The 26642-nt window shown below is 45.8% G+C and overlaps 1 protein-coding gene across 7 annotated transcripts; it reads left to right on the top strand.

Annotated features, from left to right (window-relative positions):
• Positions 1-26642, top strand: LOC101945785 (purpurin). 7 transcript variants are annotated; one of them, XM_024110769.3, is made up of 7 exons: positions 7438-7543; positions 9875-9974; positions 11975-12092; positions 14452-14588; positions 18077-18189; positions 23102-23314; positions 25216-26642. In XM_024110769.3, exons 3-7 carry the CDS (start codon positions 11976-11978, stop codon positions 25224-25226), a joined length of 591 nt encoding a protein of 196 aa, XP_023966537.1. In that variant the 5' UTR covers positions 7438-7543; positions 9875-9974; position 11975; the 3' UTR covers positions 25227-26642. The 7 variants fall into 7 exon arrangements, with proteins under 7 accessions (XP_065405868.1, XP_065405866.1, XP_023966537.1 ...); XM_065549796.1 differs by lacking the exons at positions 7438-7543; positions 9875-9974 and adding an exon at positions 1-139; XM_042845375.2 differs by lacking the exon at positions 25216-26642 and having other exon boundaries at positions 23102-23474.

Raw genomic sequence — 26642 nt, 5'->3', positions numbered from 1 at the left:
GTGTTCCTACTCCGAAGAATAAATAATCTTGTGTTTTGAAAAGGCTGCGTGAACACTCCTGTAAATACCACTAGTCACAGCTCCTGAAGGGCAGAACTACGGATACTGAACCTAAGTAGGACTTGCTGACGTAATCATGGTGGGTCCGCAGAGGTCTAAATGGGAGAATCTCTCAGTGGAATTATGTGAGGGATGAAAGCTTGATGCTTGTTGCCTGAGCTAGCCCTGTGATAATGCAAATAACCAGTCTGTGCCTGTGTAAATCAATCTTACTCTTCTCTGCGTCCTTGTGTTCTGTGCTCTTCTACTCCTGCCACTTGTTTGGTTACATCCACCTCACACAAGTTGTCTTACACTAAATTGCAAGCTCTCTGGGTCACGAGCACGCGTGTTATGAGTTTGCATAGCACTTCGTGCAGTGGGACTCCAGTAAACGATTGTGGCTTCTGGGCATCAGTGTAATGCAAATCAACGTGCCAGGTGAATTCTTGAACTTGGAGGAAAAGATGACTTTAAAAGAGACCCATGCTTTCCACCTCTTCACTTGAAGCTGAGGAAGGTTACTACCCACATCTCAGATATGGAACCAGGGACAACCACATATCTGAGGTTAAGGCAAAAAAATGCAGCTCAAGAAAAAAGATCTTTATAGGGTCTCAAGGACCCACATCTAACCTTTCTTTGCAGATTCGCTTCAAAAGCATAGCTATGTCGTGAGCCCCTGAAATGCGTTCAGGGAGCTGGCATTTCAACAAGCTGTTTGTGTTACCCCTTAAACAGTTAAATCTCCCGTTCAAAACTGCTCTCTGCTGGCAAGGCACTGAGACTGACCCAACCCTCCTGACTTATCTGCTTCTGCCTTCTGTTGCAGGTTGAAGTGGAGTTCATTAACGCTTATCAGAATAAGATGTCTGGCCCAGGGTATTTAGCTGATGCATGCACATGGGGCATTCCTTTCCCTCTGGCAGTTTGTCTCTGACCATAGTTTTAGTTCTTTAAATCCAACCTCAGGACATGCATGTGCGTCCTGGCTTATCCATAACTACTCAAGCTGCTAAAAATACCATTTTGTAAAGCACCTGGAGGACAAGGAGCTATATAAGGCATGCTGGAATAGCTCAGAGGAAGCAGTTAAAGTAGATCATGTATAGATACCATCATATATTGCAGACATTCCTAACTTTTAGAGCATGCTCCGCAGTAATTTAAATGCTGTGGCTTTACTCCTGTATGGAAGATGACTAACTCCAAAGTTCCATGAACAGAAAAACAACTAACCACAAAATATATAAACAAAGCCTCAAGAACATTGAACATATGGCCTGTCGTCAGACATTGGCTGCGTGTTTGTTCTCTCTGTGTGCTGTCCCAGCTCTGCACAGATGGCACAGCAGACCTCAACTGAACCACCTAAGGAGACCACAAGACCCGTCAGTAGCAAAGATGCCCAGCCAGGTTTCTTGCCGATGATCTAGGGAGCTAGAACCATGCTTCAATGTCTATTGTTACACTAGCACATGTGTGCCCGTGACAATGGATGCAGCTCAGTCAGTGATGGGCACTGCCCCCTAGGCTGGTCAGAGACACTCCCTCTGAGCCTCCATTTTATACTTCGATACAAACAAGTTGCGTATCGCCCCTCGGATGTGGCTAGTTACTGCCCCCTGACATGGGTTGTTACCACCCAGACCTTGTACGTGTTGGTTCGATCAAAACCTCTCTATCCGTCTGTAGAAGGGTTTTGTTAGGGTCGCCCCTCTCTGGGGCGGCTGGGAGCCAGGCCACCTGACTACTGAGGTTAGGGTGACCAGATAGCAAGTGTGAAAAATCGGGACAGAGAGTGGGGGGTAATAGGCACCCATGTAAGAAAAAGCCCCAAATATCGGGACTGTCCCTATAAAATCGGGACATCTGGTCACCCTAACTGAGGTCCGCTGAGTCAGGGAACTAGCCGGGTGAGGCAGGAAACAGGCAAGGGCTCAGGCCCTCAGGCAGGGGCTGCGCGAATAGTTCCAGAACAAGCCCAGGCCCTGGGTCAGGCCGGGGCGGTAAACAAACAGTCTAGAGCTCAGGCCCCAGGGAGGGGCTGAGCAAATAGTTCAATATCAGGCCCTGGGTCAGGGCAGGACAACACACAGTCCGGAGCTCAGACCCTCAGGCAGGGGCTGAGCAAAATAGTTCAGTATCAGGCCCAGGCCCTGGGTCAGGGCGGGGCAGCAAACAAACAGGGGCTCAGACCCTCAGGCAGGGGCTGAGCAAATAGTTCAGTAACAAGCCCAGACTCCCGGGTCTGGGGTGAGGGGGCATCTGCCACCGTGAGTGGGGTGGCAGGGGGGACGCAGACCCGCCCACTCCACTGCGTCCCAGCCTGGGGCCCTAGTAGCGGCAGAAGACTCAGGTGGCCAGGCAGCTTCTAAGCTCTGGGGTGGGGCTTTTGTACTTCCTGTCCTGCGCTTTGACCTTTGGGGGGCGGGTGCAGGCTCCAGTGGCTCCGCCCACTTTGGCATCCAGAGGGGCTCGTACCACTCGGGGGCGGCTGGGAGCCAGGCCGCCTCTCTACACCATCACACTGTCATCCTGACCTTCTCTTTAAGAGAAGCCACTGTGTCCCTGCTATCTCTGAGGAATGTGTTTGTACCATCTTGGTATCAGGGTGTTCTGGTACCACCCTTCTGGAATGTGTTCACGCGAGTGTCCTGTGCCCAGCACGTCTCAGGAATGTGGGTGGTTTTGCAAGTCCAGCCCTGTTCTTGCCAGGTTCTGTGAGCTTGCTCACAGGCTGTCTCTTGCTAACTTTGTTTTATATTAGCAGGGCTTGACCGCTACTTTAGTTCAGACCTCAGGCCTTGCACACAAGGGCTTATGTCTCAGGCTCTCTTTGCTACATGGCCCGGGCATAATACATTTTGAAGGCTCCAGGTGGTAAATGTAGAGAATTTAATACTCTGATCTGTTATACCAGAGTACGCAGCACTGTCCAGCCCAAGGCTTAAAATGAGATTCTCGTGTAATCATTGCCTCAGTTTCTGGAGTCCATTAAAAAAAAAAACCAACAAAACCTGAACGAAAGGACTGCCTGCATGCTGTATGACCACCCCTGTTCCAGGAGCGGGGTTTGTGTGAATAAAACAAGTTACATGTAGCATACACAGAACTTAATGACACTTGCCATGGCAGTGTGGTCTCTGTTTTTTTGGAAATGTTTCCATCAACTTCTCCTTCAAGGCAGTGTCTGACAATTCTTTTAATCTGTTCTCAGTAAACTGGAAGTGCTAAGTTCTCCATTTTCTGCATATTAAAAAATGTAGTACTTTAACCCTAGGGGCAGAAGACGTACAGAGACAGAGCTCTCTGCTTCTGGTTAGGGGAGAAGGTGAAAAGCCAGCTTTAGCTACCTGAATTATGGTGCAATGCTTACCTATACGTCAACCTCCTGAGTTTGGTTGCTTTTGTTGGAATTTGTGTGTGTAAATGACAATATATTTTGAGTTCTGTACTCAGGAAGGGCCGTAAGAATTGTCAGGACATGTCCTCGAGTGGGCGAGACACCCTGAGTTCTCATGTGGTGGACACTGGCTTGGTGATGAAACTCAAGCTCAACAGGAGGTGAGGAGAAGCGCTCTGTTCTAGAGTCCAGGAGTTGTTCCTAAGGAAGAGGGACTCAAACAATCCTATTCTGCTCTTTTTTTCTCTCCCTGGACTCTCTGTGCCCTCTGCAGAGCAAGTATGTAGGAGAGGACCTGACCAACAGCAGCAGAGCGGATTCTGCAGTAAGCCCTGATCAGACCATTAGCAGTGGAGTGGTCTCTCTGGATTGGAGCAGAGGAGAGCCAGCCCTTGACTACCACAGACTCTGAGGGTATATCTACATTGCCGTTAGACACCCGTGGCTGGCCCACACCAGCTGACTCAGGCTCGCAGGGTTCAGGCTAAAGGACTGTTTAATTGTGGTGTAGATGTTTGGGCTGCAGCCCGAGCTCTGGGACCCTCCAACCTCACAAGGCCCTAGATCCTGGACTCCAGCCTGAACCTAAATGTCTGCACAATATTAAACAGACCCGTAGCCCAAACCCCATGAGCCCAAGTCAGCCAGCATGGGCTAGCTATGGGTTGATATTTTTGACCATTTTGACCATTTTTCATTTCCCCAATAAGGGGAATGGAGGGACCGGGGTGGAAACCACCTCCAAAAATGACTTGGGAGACTTCATTTTATTTCCCAGAACTGGGTCAATAACAAAAAAGTTGTTTTTTAGTTTAAATTAAATACATTTTTCTTTTTAATAAACCTGTTTAAAATTGACAGCCTCTGTTAAGGCCTAAACTTGCTATAATCTATTTTTTTTTTTCATTTAGTTTAAATGATTTTAAGCAGTATGTTTGCTGCTGCATTTTTAAAGAAAATCAAACCACTGAGCTGTTGCAAGTCATTGGTATAGCAGCAGAAACCAGAAACAGCTGAAGTGCTAAACCAGTTTTGTGACAGCAGTAGCCTCTTCTGCAGTTGCAGAGGAAATATTTTCTTCATTTTAGTTTATTCAACTTGATCAGTTCAATGACTAGCTCACTCCAAGTTAAGAAACTGCTTGGGAGCTGAAAAATCAGGAAATTTTGTTGTCCTATTCCGATCTATGAATTAAACTAGTGTAAGAGGATGAGATCTAATAGTGCTACAATCATGACCAGAAACTTTGATTCACTAACTACAGATACTGTTTTTAAAGAACAAAATGCAAAACATGTTTTGATAAACTTTTCTTATGTACCCAGCACTTTTAAATTAGTTTTATTTAAGTAACCAAACCCCTCCCCCCCAAAAATTAATGCTGTTTTAGAGCATTTGTGTTGACTTCCAAGTTTCCATACAAATAGAGCTTGACACAAATAACAAATATTTAATCCTCTAGTAAATATGAAATGCATCGTTCACCAGTTCTAACATGGTCATGTAAAAATTAAAACTACAAATAAATGTAAGTTAAGCTATATAATTGCTTTAACGTCTGTAGATATAGCATATCTGCCAAGTTAGCAAAAATTACCAAATTTAGTGGGAAGGCTATATTTAGTTGCAAATCAATATGTTTTAATGGTTACCAACCAATGAAAATCAATGTTTCTTTTGGAAAATAAAAAATACAAAAGCAAAACAAGATTTAAATCAAGGTTTCCTGCTTGCTAATTTTAAATTTTGTGCTTTAACTTTCTCTGATTTTAAATCAATCCACCTGTCCCAAAACCACAAATAGGAGCATTGTCTAGGTCTGAGCTCAAGCCATAGGTTCCTTTCTATTAGTAAAAGGACAGTACCTGGTCCTTATGACTTCAGATGTACATAGAGTTCTTACTCAGTCTGTTTTTAGCCACTTTCTGTACGATGGTAATCTTTTTATTGTATTCATGGTGGGTTAACTTTCTTTAGCGTCTTCCAAGATTTTGAATCAATTTTAATCCAGATCCTAATTAAACACTGAGTAGACTCAAAGAACCACTAAAATGCCCTGCACTCGCTCAGTGCCAGTGGTTTAAATTCCTCCTCCAAATAAGGAACAAGTTGCAGCAGTTGCTTTGAAGTTTAAAAAATGGACTTTTGAAATGCAAAGTATATACCCGCCCGTAACAACAATGGAGACAGGAAAAGGAGGCTAAAATGAAGCACAGCAAGCAGCTCTGTTGTGCTCTCTGGCCTCTTCCTCAGCTGGAAATTGACACTGTTGACTTCATGTTGTTTATGCTTAAATACGTCTTTCACAGCACTGGAACCGTTTACAGGTTTCAAAAGCAGTAATGACTTATCAGAAAAAGCAAATGAAAGACCCTAGAACTCACCTGGCTTTGCAGTGTCCGATCCTGACCTTGGGAGTATGGGTATAACTGCCACTGGACTCATTAAAACGTAAGTGTGAGGGGACGAGGTAGTGCAGAGGAGGGGTTATGGGCTGTGGAACCTTTTACATCACTGCTTCAAGACTAGGGCAGGGCAGTCAGGCTTGGAAGTCCTTTCTTAGCTGTTATATGGCAGGGAGGAAGTGAACCGGTGGTTGAGGTCCAGGTCCTGGTAACCAGGCATCCACTGCACCATGCTAATTGGCAGTCTTGGCTAGGGTGACCAGACAGCAACTGTGAAAAATCGGGACATGGGGTGGGGGGAAATAGGCACCTATATAAGACAAAGCCCCAAATATTGGGACTGTCCCTATAAAATCGGGACATCTGGTCACCCTAGTCTTGGCAGAGAAGCCATAGCAGAATGGATGTGTTATATAGAGACACTGTCTCTGCACAAGGACACGTTGGTAGGTTACAGCTAAGAAACCGGCACTGCCTCTATTCAAGCCGTATCTGGTCTTCGGGCAAACACTGGGATTTAGCCTTCAGCACTGTCACTCGGGGCACTTCGCAAGAGCTACAGTCATTTATTGGGGACGGAGAAGCATTTCAGTTCACGTAATTAAAATTGAAATGTTTTAAATGTCTCCTTGCGAGTGCCCGGGCAGTGAACTAGATGCGCTTCATCTGAAGGCCTAACAAGTCCACGACTCCTACGCACAAACCAAATGTGAACAACTTTCGAATGACTTACTGTCTGTGTTAATTACATCACTTCTTTCACCGGGACAACGGAGTAAGTGAGCTGTAAGCAAAATATTCAGCACTCCTCACCCCATGATCACCAAGTACTTCACACTGGATGAGCACCATAAGTGGGACATAGTTACAATGGGTCAGGCTTGGGCATAGACCCCAGGTCTCTTGAACAGGGCCGGCTCCAGGCACCAGCCTGGCAAGCAGGTGCTTGGGGCGGCCGCTCCGGAGAGGGGCGGCACGTCCAGCTATTTGGCGGTAATTCGGCGGACGGTCCCTCACTCCTGCTCAGAGTGAAGGACCTCCCGCCGAATTGCCGCCGCAGATCGCGATCGTGACTTTTTTTGTTTGTTTGTTTGTTTTTGGCTGCTTGGGGCGGCCAAAACCCTGGAGCCGGCCCTGCTCCCGATGCCCAGGCCTGGTGTCTTAACTGCAGCCTTTATTCCAGTCCCTTTAAGAATATGAATTAGATCTAGATAAGCTAAAGCTGAGGCAGGAAATCCTCTCATCCCAATGTACAATAACCGCCACAATATTTGTCAAGGGCAACTCACAATGCTTCTATATTTAGTTGCTTTCACAGACCCGGGTGAACAAACACACCACCTGATGGCTAGCCGTGGGGACTGCGGGGGGAGGGGGGAAAGGGAGTTCAGTGCCTGACAGAGGAGCCGATTTAGGGACCCCATACTGTGCCTTCCACTGCTGACCTAGCACATGTTGCTAAATCTGAGCAGGCAGAACAATCCCAGTAAATCCTAGAGCAGTTTATCTAATGCTTGTTCTGATAAAGGCATATGCAGGGGTCTACATTAGCCCCCTCTCCCCTGGCCCCACATGCTCTGGGTTCTGCAGTCACGTCCTTCATTCAGCTCCTTTTGCAGATAATGCTTTTGCCGGGACGCTTTTGTACTGATCCTATTCAAGATTAAACTGGACAGCCGTGGTCGGTGCATCGGTGAGTTAGAAACGTTGATCTTGACACTTCTCTGGATTCCTTTCTTTTTCTGAACCACCTTGATGCGGTTGGAAGACAATATACCAACAAAACACATGTCCTTGCTGTAAACTGTACATAGCGCAGTGACAGATGTTACCGCTACAGACCAAAAGCTTGTGTTGTAATTAGCTATTAGTAGCATGGCTATAAAGCCAATGGGATTACATGTCACATAAGTATGGTTTCACGTGTCTGGCAGGGACCTACACTAATCGGTTCGGTTGGCAAACACGGCCTAAGTGGTATGTTCTTTACAAATGCTTCTAATTTACAGAAAATATTCCAGACTCACTTGTCCTGAAATAGCCACTTTATTTGTATTAGAAGAAAACATAATTATTGGGTTGTGTATTTGTTTCAGGTGACCGTTCTTTTACTGCTAAATAACCTTCTGGTTACATAATACCTTTGTGTTGCAAAGAACAGTTAACTGGTCTAATTGATGAAAAGCCTCTTTTTTAAGAAGCCCCATGTTCCTATATGGACACTTATTGACTAAACATTTCCTTTCCACTACATATACATGTTTCACATCCCCAGGAAGTTGACCAAATAGCTGGGAACAAGGATTTGTTTATGGTGTCTTAGATAATGCCTTGTGCCTGAATTAACGGAGCTTGTTATCTTGACACTCTGTCTGGCGTGGAAGAAGTAGCTATGGGTGTTCTCTCCAGGGTCACTGCTGAGCTCCAAGATCTGGTACCCACTGTGACCTTTTATCCCTAAGTGTAATGGCTGAAGGATTAGCTCTGAGAACAACCATTTGGTCTCTTGCTAGAAAACAGGCAAAGGTTTAGAACAGTGCCCGAATTAAAGTGGTGCTTTTAAGGTCCCGAATAAGGTGGGGTCAGGGGGTGCTCGCTGTGGGAGGTGCTGTACAAACAGCAAGGTAGTCCCTGTCCAACAGCGATTACAAAGGGCAAGAAGGGAAATGCAGGCGTGGAGGTGAAGGAGCTTGCCCAAGGTTACCTGGCTCATCTGTGTCAGAGCCAGGACGTCTGACTCCTAGTCTAATGCATTTTCCATTAGACCACCTTGCCTACTGAAAAACCTGCCCCAATGAAGGGGCACCGTCGATGCAAATGGAGATGGTGTGGCAGGCACAGGAATTTTACACAGCAGCTGGGCACAACTAATATCTGTGCACCCCAGATCCAGGGGCTGCTCTTTTGTAGTGCCCCATGGGCAAAAGCCTGGCTGAAGGGTGCGGAGGGGAAGCACGACTGAAGCACTAAGGGACCCTAAGAGGTTGAAATAGGCATTCCTCCCTCTGGCCTTTGTGGAGCTCTGGGAGCCATTGTACTCCCCAAACTCTCTAACGTGGGCCAGTGTTTAAGTGCCACCATCTCTCCCAAGCGACTTGTTACCAGTGCGTGCAGAGCTCTGTGGAAACAGGGAGAGCTCTGGGATGGGTTGTCCTGCCGCAAGGCACAGCAGAATGCCGCCACACGCAGCTCACTGAATCATGGCTTAGGATGTATACCGTGCCCTCGTCTCTGTAGTCGGTCGCTCTGCTGGCTGGGAAGGCTGCACAGGGCCGTACCCCCGTGTGTTCCCTGGCGCCTTTGAGGTGCCTTGCAGCAGCGAGGAGAGAGCAACCTTTGTGCTCAAAGGAGCAAGGGCTGCAGTTGTACTCCCCACGTAATTGGGCAGTACTGGGCACAGACCTCGAGGCCAGAGCTCCGTAGTTGCAATGTACAGCTAGGGAAGATCCACAGGCGCATTCTCTTTACTTCAGTACATAAAGGGGCACCTGTCCATTGCTCTAGGTGCCCCTAACAAACTACCAAAGCCAAAACTCCCTCCCCCACAGCTCCGAACCCCTGAAAAGCTCATCTTTGCAGCAGCCCATGAAAATGCGGAGAGGCCCACATCAGCGCTGACCCATGGAAGGGTGTAATATCCTCCACCTGAAATCAGCATCCACCTATGGGAAGCAGCAGGTCACCCATGATACGCAGGTGGGAACTGCAAGAGGCTACAAGAGAGAATAAGGCTGAGGAGGACACAAATCGGTACAAATAATTTTTTTTTCAAGCAGCTTCTGACTTGGTCTTAGTTTGAGTTGCTGTGAAGTATAGCACCAACAGGTGAAAGGTTTTAATAGGGCCACGGAGTGAGGAGAAAAGAGGTGGAATTGGTGTCATTGCAAATGCACTGGGGTCTTGGTGTGACAACCATTTTATATGCATCCGAAGAAGTGGGCTGTAGTCCACGAAAGCTTATGCTCTAATAAATTTGTTAGTCTCTAAGGTGCCACAAGTACTCCTGTTCTTTTTGCGGATACAGACTAACACGGCTGCTACTCTGAAACCTGGGAATAGTGTGTGTTTGGGGTGTTTCCATGTGGAGGAAAACTGGGGGACTCCAGGACTCGGACACAGACACGGTGAGTCTCCTGGGGCAAAGTCCTCATTTTTATACTCATCGTTTTGGGTCTTAGCCGATGACACATCACATTTATTGGAAAAATTAATGATATTATATTCACCCCCGGTGAGTGAGTGACTATAACCGGGGGCATGTGCATATTCGCATGTCTGCTGATTGATTAACTAACTGTCCATGTTTTCCCCCAACACATGTTAAAGAGGCAGGCAGTGGAATGTGACAGAGATGTCCTTACTCTTGCTTCCCCAGACGTATTAGCCCTCTGGCCTTCTTTTTCCATTATGGAAAAGCTGTGTTTGTATTAGTGAAGCAGGCAGACACACCACTGTGAGGATTACACTTGGTTTTTACATAATGGATTATCCAAGATTAAGGGTCTTATTCAGGCACACCAGCGAAAATAACCAATTAGTGACTTTGCAGATTCATTATTTAAAGGCAGCCAGGGGGCAGTTCACACCACACTCTCCAGCTGACCACTGAGTAACTGGACTGACTTGGAGTAAGCTCGAAGGGCTCCAGCTACAATATCCCAGCAGGTAGGTCTCTCTCAATAAAGAAGCAGGTTAGCAGCTCAGGAAACAGCATCTCCTGCCACGCGTTTCAGCCTCTGTACTTGGCATCTTATGTGAAATATTCCTCAGAAAACTGCAAGTAGCATCTGATGATATGTTCGTCTAGGTGTAACTTGAGCTGCAAAATAGTTAACTGTGCATGTCTTTGGGACCATCTGGATGATTTAGTTGGGGATTGGTCCTGCATTTGAGCAGGGGGTTGGACTAGATGACCTCCTGAGGTCCCTTCCAACCCTGATATTCTACGATTCTATGATTCTATGGTAGCTCAGGCTCCACAGGGATAAGATTATGAAGTTTAAAAGATCTAAATGACTTGCTGTTTGATGTGACAACAGAATACAAGGGTTGGATATCCTGCAAAAAGTTGTAATAATAATAAAAGGACTAAAGACTTTTTTTTTCCTGTAAGCATTTAAGTTTAATGTGGGTGTGTGGATGAGTTGGGATATGCTAAGCGGTTAATGCAGATGGGGATTACTTTGGCAAATTTGTGGTAATATTCTAAAGGCAGGTCAGTAATCCAGCATTTGAATATTGTCTCTCAGATGTGAGGTGGCGAGACTATGAGAGGGATTAGTATAAAAGTTAAATGCATTTCATGTTTTAATAATTCACTAGAAAACATTTGGTTAGGTTGTGAGAATCTCATATGAATGGTAATAACCCTGTTGGACATAGAGATGTCCCAGGGATCAATGCTGGTAAATACTTAAAAACAATTTAATTCTGACAAAGGAGGCTTCACTAGAGCTCACTGGAACACTTTCATCAAAACAAAATGTTAATGGAAAAGCAGAAAATGTGATCAATTCTATCCATTTTCCTAGATTCATATCAATAAAATATAGCCGGCATAAATGCCAGTATTTGTGGCAAGCAAAATACTAATTTAGCAAACCAAAAATTATTGTAGGTGCTCTGATGTGCTAATCAGACTTGTTTTAGGCATTTTAACTTGACCAATACTGTACGTAGAGTAACATGAAAGGAAACAAGTTTAAAAATGTGAAGCCTGTAATCTATATTTATAGCACTAGCTATCCCAGTTGTTGCATGCAGAAGCAGGCATTTTACTTTAAACTTGACCTTACATTTAATAATTACCATTGTTTCCATCTTAGTGAATATCTTAATGCAGGTAGAAAACTCAGAATTTGCTGATAAAAGTGAGATTGATTGTTGTCCTCATCCCCACCCCAAATGCAATTGACAAGAACGTGGTTGGTAGTACCATTAACCACACAAAGGTATAAACCACTCAACTGCTTAAATTAAAAGAAGACCATTGGCTATGCTCCCCCAGAAGTTGGTATATTTCAAATGCTATCTGGATTAGTTTTTGGCCTTCGATCGAAAACCTTCTTCAGATTTGTGAATCTGCATCCGTATGAAACTCTTCATGTTTGCTTTTGTCTTCCAGAATGAAATATGCACAGTATGTCTTCCTGGCAACACTCCTCTCCGGTATTGAACACTGCCTGGCTCAAAGTTGTACAGTGGATTCTTTCTCTGTGAAAGACAACTTCGACCCAAAGAGGGTAATTATCGCGGCTTCATCTGCTGTGCACAGTGCAACAGTTGAAGCTACACAGTTTACATCACTTCTTTAATTTGCATAATATACTAATTCAATGCAGCGTGAGCTGGGAAATGAACCTTTTCGTTTTAGAGGTAAAATATATTCTCTCAAACACTGTTTCCGTAGTTTGCTGTTAACTCACCAGATTAAGCCCCCGTTGCCTTCTGCTCAGTAAGAACCTCAGCCCAAAAAATCCAAAATGATGGTTAATTTTCTCTCCTAAGGAAACTTGTTTGACCTAGAAACATCTGCTGAATTGCTGGAGGTCGAAAAGCTCCGACTCCTAATATGCTGCCATTAGTGGCTCATCCTGACTCTAAATACACAGGACAGTCATTTCCCCCAAGTTAACGGCATTGCAGACTTGCCTCCTTTGAATCTAGAGTAAGCTAGTGAGCTGCAAATCCTCACTCAGGAGGGGCCCTTGGGAGCTGGAGCCGCCTCACAGCGAATCAAAGGGAGATAAATTGGCCCTTAGAGTAGCCCCATTGACATCAGCCATCAATCAGCTACTCAAGATTGGTTCTGAGACTCTGGCTGAATTATGGTAGCAAATAGGACCACCTATAGATAACCATTCATTGGGACAGGAAACAAATAGAATCTGGGTTTGGACGTGGCCAGGGCACCAGCCTGGGACTTCGGAGATGGAGGATGCAATTTCCCTGCTCTGTCACAGACTTCCTATGTGACCTTGAGCCTCTGTGCCTCATTTCCCCATCTGTAAAATGGGGATAATAGCAGGGGTGGCAGAACTGGAGGGAGGGCAGAGGTGAGAGCAGGACTTGGAGCGGCTGCCACGGGGCCTGGAACTGCCAGGACACTCCTTCCCAGTCGGGTGCTGGCTCCCCCACCAAATCTACCTCAATCTACCTCCTAAGAGTGGTGAGAGAATCAATGCATTGCAGGTGCTCAGACACTACAATCGTTGGGGTCACAGAAGTACCCCAGGCTGTAGACTATTACATTTGATGATAACGTTCCTGCTCTGCTCCATTTTGTATGGCTCTCCGTTTCAGTCATTAATCTGACGTTTTGGCTCCCTAGGACAGCAAAAGATTAAGGCAGGATCAAACAACTCGACTAATCCACCCTCCCCTACTCCAAAACCTCTTTGCAGCCCTCCTAGGTAGAACCTCTTCCAGAAGGGGCCTTTGGTGGCCCATGGAAGGGTCAAGTAAGGCTGAGCAGGAGTTGTTCCTTCCCCACTTCACTGCTAGACCCCCATCTTGGGTGGTGAGAGGCAATGCAAAGCCTTATAAGTGTACATGTACATAAACTCTGGAGGGTTGGGGGGAACCCGTGCTCTGACTAAAGGTTGAGCATCCCCCTGATTTATCTGTTCTTGAGTTACAGCCTCCATTTCAGTCTCTAACAGGCATGTGATTTCCTAGCTCACCTGGCTTCTTAACTCCATACGTTCCTTTATAGACACAAACCCCCCATATATGTCCCAATTTTCATAAGCGCCAGAGCAGGGGTGCAAGATGTTACAGTGTAGGCAGATGTTCATCTTCTGTTTGGGTTCAGCCTTGTGCATTACTCCTGTTAGTCCTCTAGAGTGAACTCTTTGTGGGTCCGACCATGCTGGCTTAGTTTCCCTTTCCTTTTCAAGACATACGCTGCTAGGTCTTCAGGGGTGCTTTTCCTGGGCATTTTCTTCTTTCTCAATCAAATGTACGAACACCAGCGCCCCCACCAAACTCGCCTCTTTTCCTCTGTTTCTAATGAGTAAGCGTGATGGTTTTTGCCTCTCTGCATAGGAACTTTAACAATGGTGTGGACCTCCAGCAAAGGATCAAATTCAGTCCCTTTCAGTAGTGACACGTGTCGCCATCTAATGGTTATTTAGTGAAACTGTGAAAAGAGATGGTCGTTCCCACCAATTTATGAATGGCAAAGTGGCCCCCCAAACCCTCATGCAATTTGCTCTAACCGGTTCACGTGTTGCAAAGAGGCCAAGGACTGAACAGAGAATGTTTGATTGACAGCCGGGGTTCGTCTGGGATATGGCTGAGACACGTAAGCAGGGCAGTGTAGGGAAGCTTACGCTGCTGCTACCTGCACTGCAGATGACTGGGACTTCAGCATCCAGGGCTACCAACCCAGCTCCTGTCACAAGGTGCAAATGCACAATGGAACCATTCCGCCAAGCCCCTAACAAATGCACGCACAGGCCTTTCCCTGGTTTTAATAGCACCTACCTACTGAACTACAAGCTTTCTGGCCACCAGCTTGCTGCAGTACGGGTGGTTACAGATGCCTGATGTTCATGCCATGCAATGAAAATTCATTGGGATATTTTCTTTTCATTTCAGTATGCAGGGAAATGGTATGCCCTAGCAAAGAAGGACCCAGAAGGCCTCTTCCTTCAGGATAACATCTCTGCTGAATACACCATCGAGGAGGATGGCACAATGATTGCATCTTCCAAAGGCAGAGTGAAGCTCTTTGGGTAAGTGCTTGGCGAATCTGCCACTCGCGCGCCTGATTGAATGCACTAGTATGCCTTGTGACTGGGAACGTATCTGAGGCACATGATGTGACCTGGGTACCTTGTTCAAGAAGGAAAAGCTAATAAAGCTCAGTACGTTAAAACGTCAAACCTTCTGCTTCTAGGGTCCTGGCTTTATTTCTAATTAGGCCACCAGTGACGATGACTTCAAAGCCAGCCTGGTCTCTTTCGTGCCTGTCACAAAATCACCATGTATCTGCTCAATATTTATTCCACTCTATATGCACCCGAAGAAGTGGGCTGTAGTCCACGAAAGCTTATGCTCTAATAAATTTGTTAGTCTCTAAGGTGCCACAAGTACTCCTGTTCTTTTCATGTATCTGACAGTCTGTGTTCAGAGGCCCAGGACTTGCAAAGCTAAGTTTTCAATAATGGTAACAAGTCAATAGGCCCAGATGGAGTTTCTGTGTTTTAAGGAACCTAATGAACAAAAGAGCTGAGCTATTAACAAAAAAACCTAAAAACAATTTCTGTATTGAAGGTTTGACAGCGTTCAACCTGTTTATTCAAACGGAGGTCCTAAGAATTATACCTCAGGTATAGCTTCTTTACAGAGACGCATGGCTAAGAAAATCATTAAATGTAGAGTGGCAAAGCAGTCCGGTGAGGGTAATGTCAAATAAACCAATGTAGCTTTTGGAAAGGCAAACTGCTTCTAATTGGTTAGATTTCCCTGAAAGATTTGGTGGTTGAAGGGGCCAAGTGGGTTTTATGTTAGTGGATTTTTCCACCTGACACTGGTTAGTCTTCTGTGGAAGACTCAAAAAGCCCTCAGATAATATGGGCGAGCACTGGATAGACAGATGGAAACAAATAAAGATTTTTGTCCGTCATCTGTGGCTACTGTAAGGGGTTACAGCTTGGTTGAGAGACTAAACTGAGTAGAAATAAATAGTTTTCTCGGTGTAAAAAGAAAAAAAAAACTCAAGACCTTCCATAGATAAATACTAGCTCCAGTGCTGTTCAACATTAGCTAACAATATGGATGATGGGTGCACTGAGGTTCATGGAGGTTAAGTCCATTAATGGCTATTAGCCAGGATGGGTAAGGAATAGTGTCCCTAGACTCTGTTTGTCAGAGGATGGAGATGGACGGCAGGAGAGAGATCACTTGATCATTACCTGTTAGGTTCACTCCCTCTGGGGCACCTGGCATTGGCCACTGTCGGCAGACAGGATACTGGGCTGGATGGACCTTTGGTCTGACCCAGTATGGCTGTTCTTATGAGGTGGTAAAACTCACTGACACAAACGTTAGGTTTGTCAAGAGAGAAGAATGGACAGCACTCCAGGACGTTTGAGAAAAAGGCCAGGTGAAGTTCAGTAGGCAAGTACTACATAATGCATGTGGGAAGGAACACGTTCGGCTACTCAGAGTTGTAAATTGTGGGTAGCCTCTCAAGAAACCCGGGAAATCATCTGTTGCCATGAATGTATCTGCTTCATGGCTGAAGTTACACTCCTTTTATTACGTAGGCTTTAAGCATGCAACTCATCCCAGTGTAAATCCAGCAGTGGGACGACGGATTAGGGTCAGAGAACTCCTATCCTAGTGTGAGGGTGCAGCAAATTCTCCCTGCCTGTGATCAGACACCGGACAGTTCAGTCAGGGGGTTCTTGGCAGCAAACCATGGGAAAAGCTAGTGCAAGTCAGCCATTTGCGTGGTGGCCGTCGATTCCTCAGCAAATGAGCAGTAAAACCCACTCCCTGCTGAGGTGGCACCTCCGCTAACAAAAGGATGGGCGCACGGCAGAAAGGAAAACCAGGGGAGATCATTTAGTAGGGAGGCTGCAACCTGTTGTAGCTGGCAGAGGACAGTTACCCTCCCCAACACCTTGTCTGCTCAGAATGTGTGTATGGGGAGGGTGAGGAGGGGAGTGAACTGCAGGGAATGTGACTTGGAACATGCTCTGGGGCCTTGGCTGTCCAGTCTCTTGACTCTTGCAAGTTCTTTAGCCTGCTTTCCCCATCTGACCACTACTGGTCCCAGGCCTGGCCCTGGTCGGCCTCCATTTCCCACTTGGACACCCTGTGGTAGCCGCACGGACATGTGGAGGGCAACTGAGAGGAGCGATGTGGTGGGATGAAAGCTTTGGCATATGCCCAGGGGTCTGTCCTGACAGGGACCTACCTGTTCCTCCCCACCTTGTTGATCGTTGGGGCTCACGTGACACCTGGGGGAAAGGCCTCTGCAAAGGTTGCAGGGGGTGGGTACAAGTGACACATCTCCACTCATTGTGAACCCCGTTGTATGGCCCTGCTTGGCCTCAGAGCACTATGCTAGCTACCCTTTCCCCAGGGTAGGCCAGACCTCCCTAGAGGCTGCTGTGACTTGCAGCCACTCTCTGCATGCTGAGCTAGTCCCAGACGAGTGTGCTACCGGTGACCTGCTCCTCCTGCACGACTCAGGCCTCTGAGCTCCTCCTCCCGTACCCCACATCCTGCTGCTCTTCCCTCTAGCTTGCAGAATCTGACTGTCTACACGGCTGAAACTCGTCTCCTCCCCCGCCTATGGCAACAGCCTGCTCCCACCAGGCTCTGCGAGGTGTAGCGGACAAGAGCGCGCCCTCTGGCCAAAGCTCCCCCCACCTGAGCTCAGTGTGGAAAATGGGGAGCCAGAGGCGAAATGCAGCTTCCGGTCATTTTCAATGCCCCTGTCTACCTATGAGATCACATCTCTGGTGCCTGCTCTGCCAGCCACACCCACCTTCACTGTCCAGGAATCCATTCCTCCTGTAGCCCACTGGCATTGTTTTCCTGGCTCTCCTTATATAGGGAATTCCTGCCTTAAACTAGTCCATAAGGCTGCTACCCTCCCCACCCTCAAATTCCTCGAGAGACACTACTTATGACGCTCAACGGAAACCAAGCAACCGGTGATATCCCTCTGAATGATCGAGAGTCTGTAAGAGCTGCCTGCAGCCTGTACCATGCCCTTTCTTCACTGCCATTCTCCCTCGTCCTCCGCCTGCTTGAATCCTGTGGGAACAGCAGGAGCGGAGCAGAGACCCTTACTCCTATTTTTCTGGGCGGCACGTAGCGCAGCGGGAGTCTGATTTTTGTCTGAGCCATACTCCAATACACTGAATGCATTTCCTGCTGTTTCGGGATGCACACGACTTACTCTGTGGTGTGGAGGTGGGTAGCAGATCCATCAGCTCTCTGCACTCCCAGCACCTCTCTGGAAATCCGTGCCGCCCACGACTCGTTCCTGCGTAGCGACCGGGAAAGGAGCACTGTGCTAGGATGTGGAGTGGCTTTTACTCAATGGTGAACTATTTTGAAATGGGAACAGTGCCCCTGGCCCTGCTAAGTCTGTCAGAATTAAGTCAGGCACCTGGATGAGTCCTGAACCGGGCTGTTATTTGGTGCATTGAAACATACACACTGTAGATTCTCATCCTCGGTCTCTCTGCTCCTCTTTCAGATTCTGGGTGATCTGCGCAGATATGGCTGCTCAGTACACAGTCCCAGACCCCACCACTCCAGCGAAGATGTACATGAGTTACCAAGGTCTGGCTAGCTACTTGTCCAGTGGAGGTGAGTGAATTTCATCCCCTTGGGTTAGCTGTGTTGGCTTGGAGCTCGTTGGTGTCGAGGCCTACGTGTTTCAGTGGATGAGCTGCCCAGACCGCTGCACTCATGTGGGACATTGCAGGTCACCCAGGTTAGAGTGGAGTGCGTGAGAGCTGGGAACCCAGCAATGTTGAACGGGGGGATCTGGCTGTGGAATCTACTTTGGGAGACAACTCCAGAGGCTGATCTTTGGAGAACACTGCAAATCCTTGCTCCCCATTGCTTCTCTACTCTAACCAACCCCTTCTCCCCAAAACATGATGGGGAAGCCTAATCCAAGAAAAAGAGAGCTCTCTACCTCCCAAACAGAGACGAGCCAGAGACTCCCTTAAGGACCAAGCTATTACCAATTATTTTACAAAGGTGGGTCACAGCACAAAGCTGTGAAGTAGATGGGTATCAATACAGTTCTGGGCTGTCTGGACTTGGGAAATGATGTTTTTCAGGAGTCGGAGGTGTGCTTGCTCCTGTTAGCCTCTGCAGGCCTTCCCCACGCACAGCCTGGTAACTTGAGCTGTGCAGAGGGGAAGGGATTTGATACTTATCCCCATATCCTCCTACTAGCAACGGCCAAAACAGCTGGGCGGGTGGTGATGGGAGGAAAATTGTATGGTTATTCCTTAGCTGCCCTCAGGATTGAAGCCCCACTCCCCAGGAACTCTTTGTGCCATGACAGGTGTATACACCTGCCTAATTCCCGCATGCACCTCCCACATCCCTTCCCCTGCTTGAGGACCCTCTGCAGTTGTGGTGGCTGGACAGGGTTCCCCATTAGTGAGTGCTGAAGGAATATCTTCCTAGTGCACCGCTAAATAAATTACAACAAAACATACTGGAGGGAAGAACAAAGCTGTAAAAACAGGGGCAACATCTTAGGAAAACGAAAAACCTAGAAAGTGTTAAGTAACATTAATATAGTCATTACTGCTGGTCTGCCTGTGATATATTCCCAGACACACCCCAAGATGAAATGGAGTTAAGGCTAGAGGACATATCACTACTTTAGGTTAAACTAAATTGCAGGGATATTGTAATTATCCCAAGACCACGGATTATCGGCTTAGGAAATTCAGATAAAGTTGAATTGTTAAGAAATCCAGAGTGTATTTCCATATCTGTACTGCATGGGCATCCAGACGCCATGCACTGTTCCAACAGACCCTTCAAACTTCCCATAGAGTTAAAGCTCCCTTAATTTTCTACCTAAGTTACATTTCTTTTCTTTTCTGCTAGGATTAATTGTCCCTTTTTCTCTGTTTCAATTATGGAGAGTAAGTTTTTCCTTCAGCAGAAATGCTCGTATGCTGTAGTGACACTATACCAAACTTATTTAGCCTTAACTGTGGTTGTGGGCCCAGATTAAACTGATTATTTTTTCTAGATCATTTACTCTTCTTCATTACTTCCCCCTTGCGATGTCATGACCGGGCAGGGATAAGGTTGTTTGGGAGCCCTAACTGTGCATTTCCATACCCCAAAATGTTTGAATTTCTTTCTTGAGTGTTAACTTTGTGGGCTGATAACACTTGGTTTGGAGATAATAACAGCCCAGCAATGCAGTTTCCCTAAACTGGTGATAAGTACTAAACCTTAATTACATTTTTATGTTGCTCATCTGGGAATCTCCTTGCTTTTTAAACTGAAAATGTTACCTCTTGCACTCCACTCTCTCTGTTATCCTATACACACACTCTAATTTCGCTCCCTTCACCTTCCCTCCACCCGATGCACCTGTGGAGTTGCTCTGGTACAACAGGTACCTTTTGTAGAGGTTTTTTTTTTTTAGGATTAATCGCAATACTTTCCATTTGTCATCACTGCAAAATTTGTCAAATTGCCCCTTTCAAAATGGCCACCATTTCCCATTGTTCTCCGCATGAGTGAAGCAATAGCTGCCTGAAAGGAAAATGGTGCCCCCTATTCTGTAAGAAGGCAGAGACGCTGTCTCATTGACATGCAGAGCTGAGCACAAATTAGAATTTCGACCACACAGGAAATTGATATTTTGCATTTGGTTTTTGTCTCTACTAGAGTGAAAAGCCCAAGTATTAGAATGTCTTGCAGAACGTGACGTTCTGAAATTTCAATTTGGAAATATTAAAATGTTACATTTGGTTCCAAACAAGTTCAACATTAAGCTAAGTTGTCATGTTGCCTCATGGAAGTTGTCATTTGGGTGAATCATGCTCTCATTGCTCCCTGACTGAACTACATCTTCCTTGATGCCTTGACGCCAATGGAGCACCATGTGACACCGTCATAGGAGAGATCTTGGTTCATCATGGGAGATGTAATTAGTCAGTGAGCCCCAGCCCGTAGGGAATGGGGAACATGAATCACTCTAACGACAACTCCCATGAGGCACCGCCGCACTTTACGCAGATATGCCATAGTGTCAAGATGATTTGAAACCAATATTACAGCTTGGTTCAACAAATGGAAAAGTTTGTATTCAGCTCAAATCAACCAAGAACTAAATGTTTCAATTTTCCCACTAGAAAACTGCAAAACTCTGGCAAAATCTAAATTTTCCCACAGGAAACTTCAATTTGGCAGGAACTGCATTTTTCATCAAATTCCTTTCAATGGAAAACTGCCAACCATCTCTGAGGAGATGGCAGCCATTTTGACAGAGGGCAGTTCTTCATTGAATTCTCTATGCCTACCATTATTCCCGTCAGTCTCTGCTTTAGGAGAAACTTTCACTGAGAACAGAAAAAAATTACTATGGAATCTAAAAATAAATAAATATAACTCTATAGCCTCAAGATTCCAGTACATTTTAACTGAAAAGTTTTTTAAAATGGGCTAGTCTGCGATTATTAGCGGCAAAAAAGTCTGACGCTGGATTTTAAATTTCTTAAAGGGCCCATTTTAACTGGTAAATTTCCAGAAAATTCTGTGCTCAGCCAAGTGCTGTAATTTAGGGGAAGATATAACTTCTTCAATGCTGAACCTCCACTTCAAGTGCAAAACTCAACTCATGCTAATTACAGAATCACCGCTGCCACATCAGTAGTTAGTGGAATTGCACAGAGAATTCCAAGAGCTGGCCTAATCCATAGAAAGAGAAACCAAATCCCTTCTCGGACTAATTTGTTTTAATGGGGCAGTCTTTAAATCTTTACTACTTTTATGCAAATTCTTGGACTAGAATTCTTGCTGGTTCAGGCCCTGTGTACATGATAAAGGCAGACTTGTGTCACAGGCTGTATCTGGATCTTGCTGCTGTTCCTAATTTAAACGAAACACTTTGACTTTTCTATACTGTCAAATGGTAAAAGTGAGGGTATTACAATGGCACCCTTCTCAAAATGGCCACAAACTGAGGGCAGCTGTGCCTTCAATCCCCTGGAGAACAATGGGTGATGGCAGTCATTTGGAGAGAGGGCAGTTCTTCATGGAATTCTGGAACTGATCATTGTATCATTCGGCATCTGCTGAGCCAGAGGATTTTACGACTAATGGGAAAACATGACCAAGCTCTCCATTTCATCTGAACTCATTGAAATCTTGGGCCTGGTCTCCATTTAAACTGTGAGTTCAATCCTTGAGGGGGCCTTTTAGGGATCGGGGGCAAAAAAATTGGATGATTTAGTTGGGGATTGGTCCTGCTTTGAGCAGGGGGTTGGACTAGATGACCTCCTGAAGTCCCTTCCAACCCTGATATTCTATGATTAATGAAAGAGGCTGGTTTGGTCTATTAATCAGATTAGAGGCAAAGTCTGACACTGGGTGCTAAAGGACCTGTTTTTAATTTGAATTGCTAAACTAACAGATGTACTAGTAAATATATAATTTTTCTGGGTCATTGGTAAATGCTGTAATTTGAGAAGATACTAGATCAACTCCACTAAACTTTTCATACATTTTTGCACTTATAGCAGGGATTCAACTTCTTAACTATAGAGTATCAACCAATGTCTCCATAACATATGGAAGAACCTCACTAATTTCAGTTGCATAGTCCACAGTGAATTACTGGATTCAGGAGTTATCAATTAAGGGCTCAATTCTGCATTCCTTTTTCACACAAAATTACTACTGAAATCAGTTCTGTGTGTGCTAAACATGGAGAATCCAGACCCAAATACTCTAGAAAAAAATACTAATTGTAAAAAAGCCCATTACTTAGACAATTAGTTTTGTTTTTAATACTTGATATCTAGCCAAGTTAATGAAAACCTAGGAAAAAACCTTCATTACAACATATAGTATTGTAATAAACCCTTGGCATGAACAATAAGGTATGTAGATTAGGAAGGCTCAACTGTGTTTCATCAAACAAAGCTCTTTCAATTACCCCATGGTCCAAGAATAAGCCTGTGACCTTCTGGTGCAAAAAGATGTTTCATGAGGCTTCAGTGAATCTTCTCTACCCTAAGCCCCAGTTTTGCTCCCAATGGTGTTTTGGACAGACTTCAGTGGAGCAGGTCCATAAAGGGGCCAAGAAAAAAAGTGTGGTGGTGAAAACCATTGAAATTTTTCCCATTCCAGGTAGAAGTTGAAAAGGGATTTTATAGTTGAAGGTCAGAAAGGATCATTATCATCTAGTCTCACCTCCTGTGTGCCACAGCTAATCATGGGGTGGACTGCATCAAGCTCGACTCATGGCTGAACGGGAGCGTTTCTCACACAAAGCCGTTCCATCCAGATGTCAGGACTCTGAGTGGTAGAATCCTTCATCCCTTAGGAATCGGTTCCAGTTGTTTCACTCACGCTCACATATGTGCGCACACACGCTTTGAAATTTGCTGACTTACCTTCCCACCACTGATTCTTGTCAAGCCTGAGTTCGCTAGATTGGAGTGCTCAGACATCTTCACCTATGTAGCTACTTACAGCCCATGACTAACGAGCTGTTCTAATATTTCAGGGGACAACTACTGGGTGATTGACACCGATTATGACAACTATGCCATTACTTATGCCTGCCGCAGCCTGAAAGAGGATGGCACTTGTGATGATGGATACTCCCTTATCTTCTCACGCAACCCTCGTGGGCTCCCACCAGCCATCCAGCGCATTGTGCGTCAGAAGCAGGAAGAGATTTGCATGTCTGGCCAGTTCCAGCCAGTGCTGCAGACAGGTACGCTAAGATACTAACAGACTCTTACTGTAAAAGTCAGTTGCATATTTCCTAACGCAACAAAGTCGTTGCAACCTAATTAACAGTTCTTTTGACAGCATTTTTGTATGCAATATTAAGTAAGAGTGTGGCTGCAAAGTGAAAGACTTACAAGTTAAAAATGCCAGATTTAGGGTTGATGTGCAAACTTAATTCTGCCCCTCGTCCCCATCCTATGCAGTAATGAGGCTGATAATCCTGTGGAAAAACAGGATGTCACATCATTAGACCATCCTAATGGATACATACAAAAGGGCAGATTTAAGGTTGCCTGGGCAACGGGAAGTCTGGCATTTCCTAACTTTCAAGTGTTTGACTCGGCCACCTAAATAAAGTCCTTCTAAGTGACCTGCGACTCCCTGCCTGTACAAAGGGAAAAGGGAAAAACAGATTTCAGTACTTAACAGCCTCTCCCCATCGTGAGGTGCAAGCGGGGTTTGAAGCCTGAACCTTCAGCACAGACTGCTATAACTGGAGCTGCGTTTCCAACTGCATTAGCTGGCAGGAGGAGATGGCTGTTTCTCCGGGTATGTTAATGAGTCATGTGCTGGATCTTAAGGGTGCTTGGGGAGCAGCCTAGCGTAGTTATCTTTCCTTTGAGCTGGGGACATTCTAGCCCCAGAGAGTGCCCGGGGGGTGGGAGAACTGGCCCTTTGATGCCATATGCTGGAGGACTTCTTGGTAGGGGACTTCTTCCTGGCTTGCTTACCCGACCTCCACCAGAGGTGTGGGACTTACTAACCCATGTGTGGTGCATGGGCTACTGAGGCAATGTGCTGAGTCGGGAGGAAGCCCAGCTCTGTGCACTTCCCTCCTCCCAGCCCCACAAAGTCCTGCTCCGGCAGGTCTTGGCCCTTCTCAGCGCAGTGGGGGCTGCAGACCTGGCTCTCCAGAATATTGGGTTGGGTTATTCAGGCTGGCGGTCAGAAACTCTTCCTGAAAATCCAAAGGAGAGGGAAAGGTGGCGAGCAGTTCATCTCCCCAAAATGCTGAATGGGTTGAAGACAAGGCACTTAAGTAGCCAGAGGGCTATTCCCCTCCTGCTTTTCAAAGGTCTGCTGCACACAATGAAGTGGGTGAAAGCTTTCCAGTCAGAAGGGTGCAAGAATCTCTTAAAATGGAAAGTGTTAGATCACCTAAATATAGGGGGACCAACCAGCTCCCTCTTAAAAATAGGTGCTTCATTGAGAGTACAGGTCCCAGCATGCAATGCTTCATTAACTGACAGTCACAGGACTCATTCAGTCACAAAGTAAGGTGCTATCTTTGGGCCTGATCTTGACTTGCAGCCCTTACTCGGGCAAAACTCTTATTGAAGTCAACGGGAATTTTGCCTGGGTAAAGTCTGCAGGTTCAAACTTTGTAACCGTGTTAAACTGCCCAGGTGTGAGTCGAGGAACAAACAGAAACAAGCTGTGGCAACGCAGCAGGAAAGCAGGGAAGTGTAAGCCAGGTTCACCCAAAGAGCTGACCCAGAGTCTTCTTACTACAAACTCTCATTGCTGGCTGTGGCTGAGAAAGGGGCACTGGTTACTGGGCAGGACGTCTGGTGCTAAATTGATATACTAGGCTGAGGTTATGGCCCTTTGTGGCTAGTGATGGCTGAAGTAACTTAGAGCAGCCTAAGGACTGCTCTAACACATTATGTGGTAGAGCCATGCCCCGAGCAGGATCCAGACAGTACAAGTGAGAGTTTTGGGCACTAACCCTGAACTCTGTTTTATGAGTACCCCCAAATTTCTGCAGCTGTCGCTGAACTGAGGATTAGAACACTGCGATGACTCTACAAATTCATTTGCATGGAATGGAAAAAATGAACTAAAGTTTTCTTTCTTTTTTTCTTTCCTTCCTTCTTTTTGCAGGTGCCTGCTAAGGAATTACACTTGTGATTCGATATCTAAGACCAGAAACTAGATCTCTGGGTCTTGAAGTTGTCAGTCTCTTAAAAATCAAATAGTTTGGACCAATGTTTTTTTCCTGAAAAACATGTTAAAATGTTGTTTTTTTGTAACCCGAGTGCAATTTTCAAAGGAATAACGTTAACGTGATATGTTTTTAAAAAAACCTCTAAACATGAATTTTGCTATCTACTGCCTGTCTCATTTAACCTAGCCTCATATTTTAATTTTCAAGTAACAAAGCCTGGTGGGACAAGAAGGCGGATGTGAGATTGATAAAGTGTGATCCTCTCATTCCAAGTTAATACATTTACTGCTAGTAACTATTAGTGCTGAAATGCCCCAGTTGGGGTTGGGGTCCCATTGTGATGGCTGTTTCGAGTCAGACAACTGGCGTCAAACCGATTCAAACTAAGAACACAATATGGGATCACACCAGAGGCTGGCTTTCTAAAAGCTCAGAATACCGAATCCCTGGTTCCTCTTAAGGGTTGAACAAGCTCCGCCTCATCCAAGCCCTGTGCAGCTGCTTGATCCAATCTCCTGGCTACTAGTCCTAACAGTAGGTATCAAAATTCTTCCCACCACTGTCCTCCATCCTCCTGTCTCATCATCTGGGCCCAGGAGTTGCTTTTGTCTGTGCAGAGAGTCAGAGAAGTAATGGGTAGTAGACCGTTCCTCTTAGGAAGATGGGGGGGACGGGGACCTGAAAAGGCATTTCTCGGTCACACAATTCCCTTTCCATGGGACATGACTGATCCTCAGATGTTAGTGGTTTTCTGTGAAGAAAGCTAAACCCACTGACTTGATATACGACCACGTTATGCTGACTCATGCAACCCTGTAGCAAGGGCATCTTTCTGTGACTAGTAATTACTTAGGATAAGACTGCAGCCAAACCAAAGTGCATGGTAAGACACTGGCACTGCCTAGTGCTTGGCAAATGACTGACTTTTCAGTTGGCTGGCAGTTGGGAACAATTGGGGAAAAGCTTGGTTGCAAATAGCATATAAATTCCTGTTAAAGGCTCTTCTAGCTTGAGTGCGGATAGTGCACCAGGAATGTGGTGAGCTCTCCCTAAAGGGTAAGCGGTTTGTTCTCCCCAAGCCCCTAGTCTGCATTGCCCCTGATATTTAGCTGTAATAGAAGTATGCTAGTTGAGGATAGCACAGTCTGTTCACTGCCCTCCAAAGAGAGTCTTCCATTGTCAGGAAGGGGAGAAAGATTGCTAAAGCTCATGTTTAAAGCCATGGGCAGAACCTAAACCGGAGTAGGAAATGCATAGATACTCCCGACCGGAAAACAATTTAGATACACTAGTAACCTGTATGTAAACTACTGTCCTGTGTTCTGAATAAACTTACGCAGTCCGCCTGGTCATACTGGACTAA

Source organism: Chrysemys picta, chromosome 6, assembly GCF_011386835.1.
Source record: "Chrysemys picta bellii isolate R12L10 chromosome 6, ASM1138683v2, whole genome shotgun sequence".
NCBI classification, from domain to species: domain Eukaryota; kingdom Metazoa; phylum Chordata; order Testudines; family Emydidae; genus Chrysemys; species Chrysemys picta.
This window is presented reverse-complemented; position numbering and strand designations above follow the sequence as displayed.

What these genes read in the sequence shown, in the direction of transcription:
- LOC101945785 (XM_065549794.1), top strand. Translation starts at nt 11,976, where the DNA reads ATGAAATATGCACAGTATGTCTTCCTGGCAACACTCCTCTCCGGTATT. An exon ending in ACAACTTCGACCCAAAGAGG is followed by an intron (nt 12,093 to 14,451) that starts GTAATTATCGCG and finishes TTTTCATTTCAG; the next exon opens with TATGCAGGGAAATGGTATGC. An exon ending in GGCAGAGTGAAGCTCTTTGG is followed by an intron (nt 14,589 to 18,076) that starts GTAAGTGCTTGG and finishes CTCCTCTTTCAG; the next exon opens with ATTCTGGGTGATCTGCGCAG.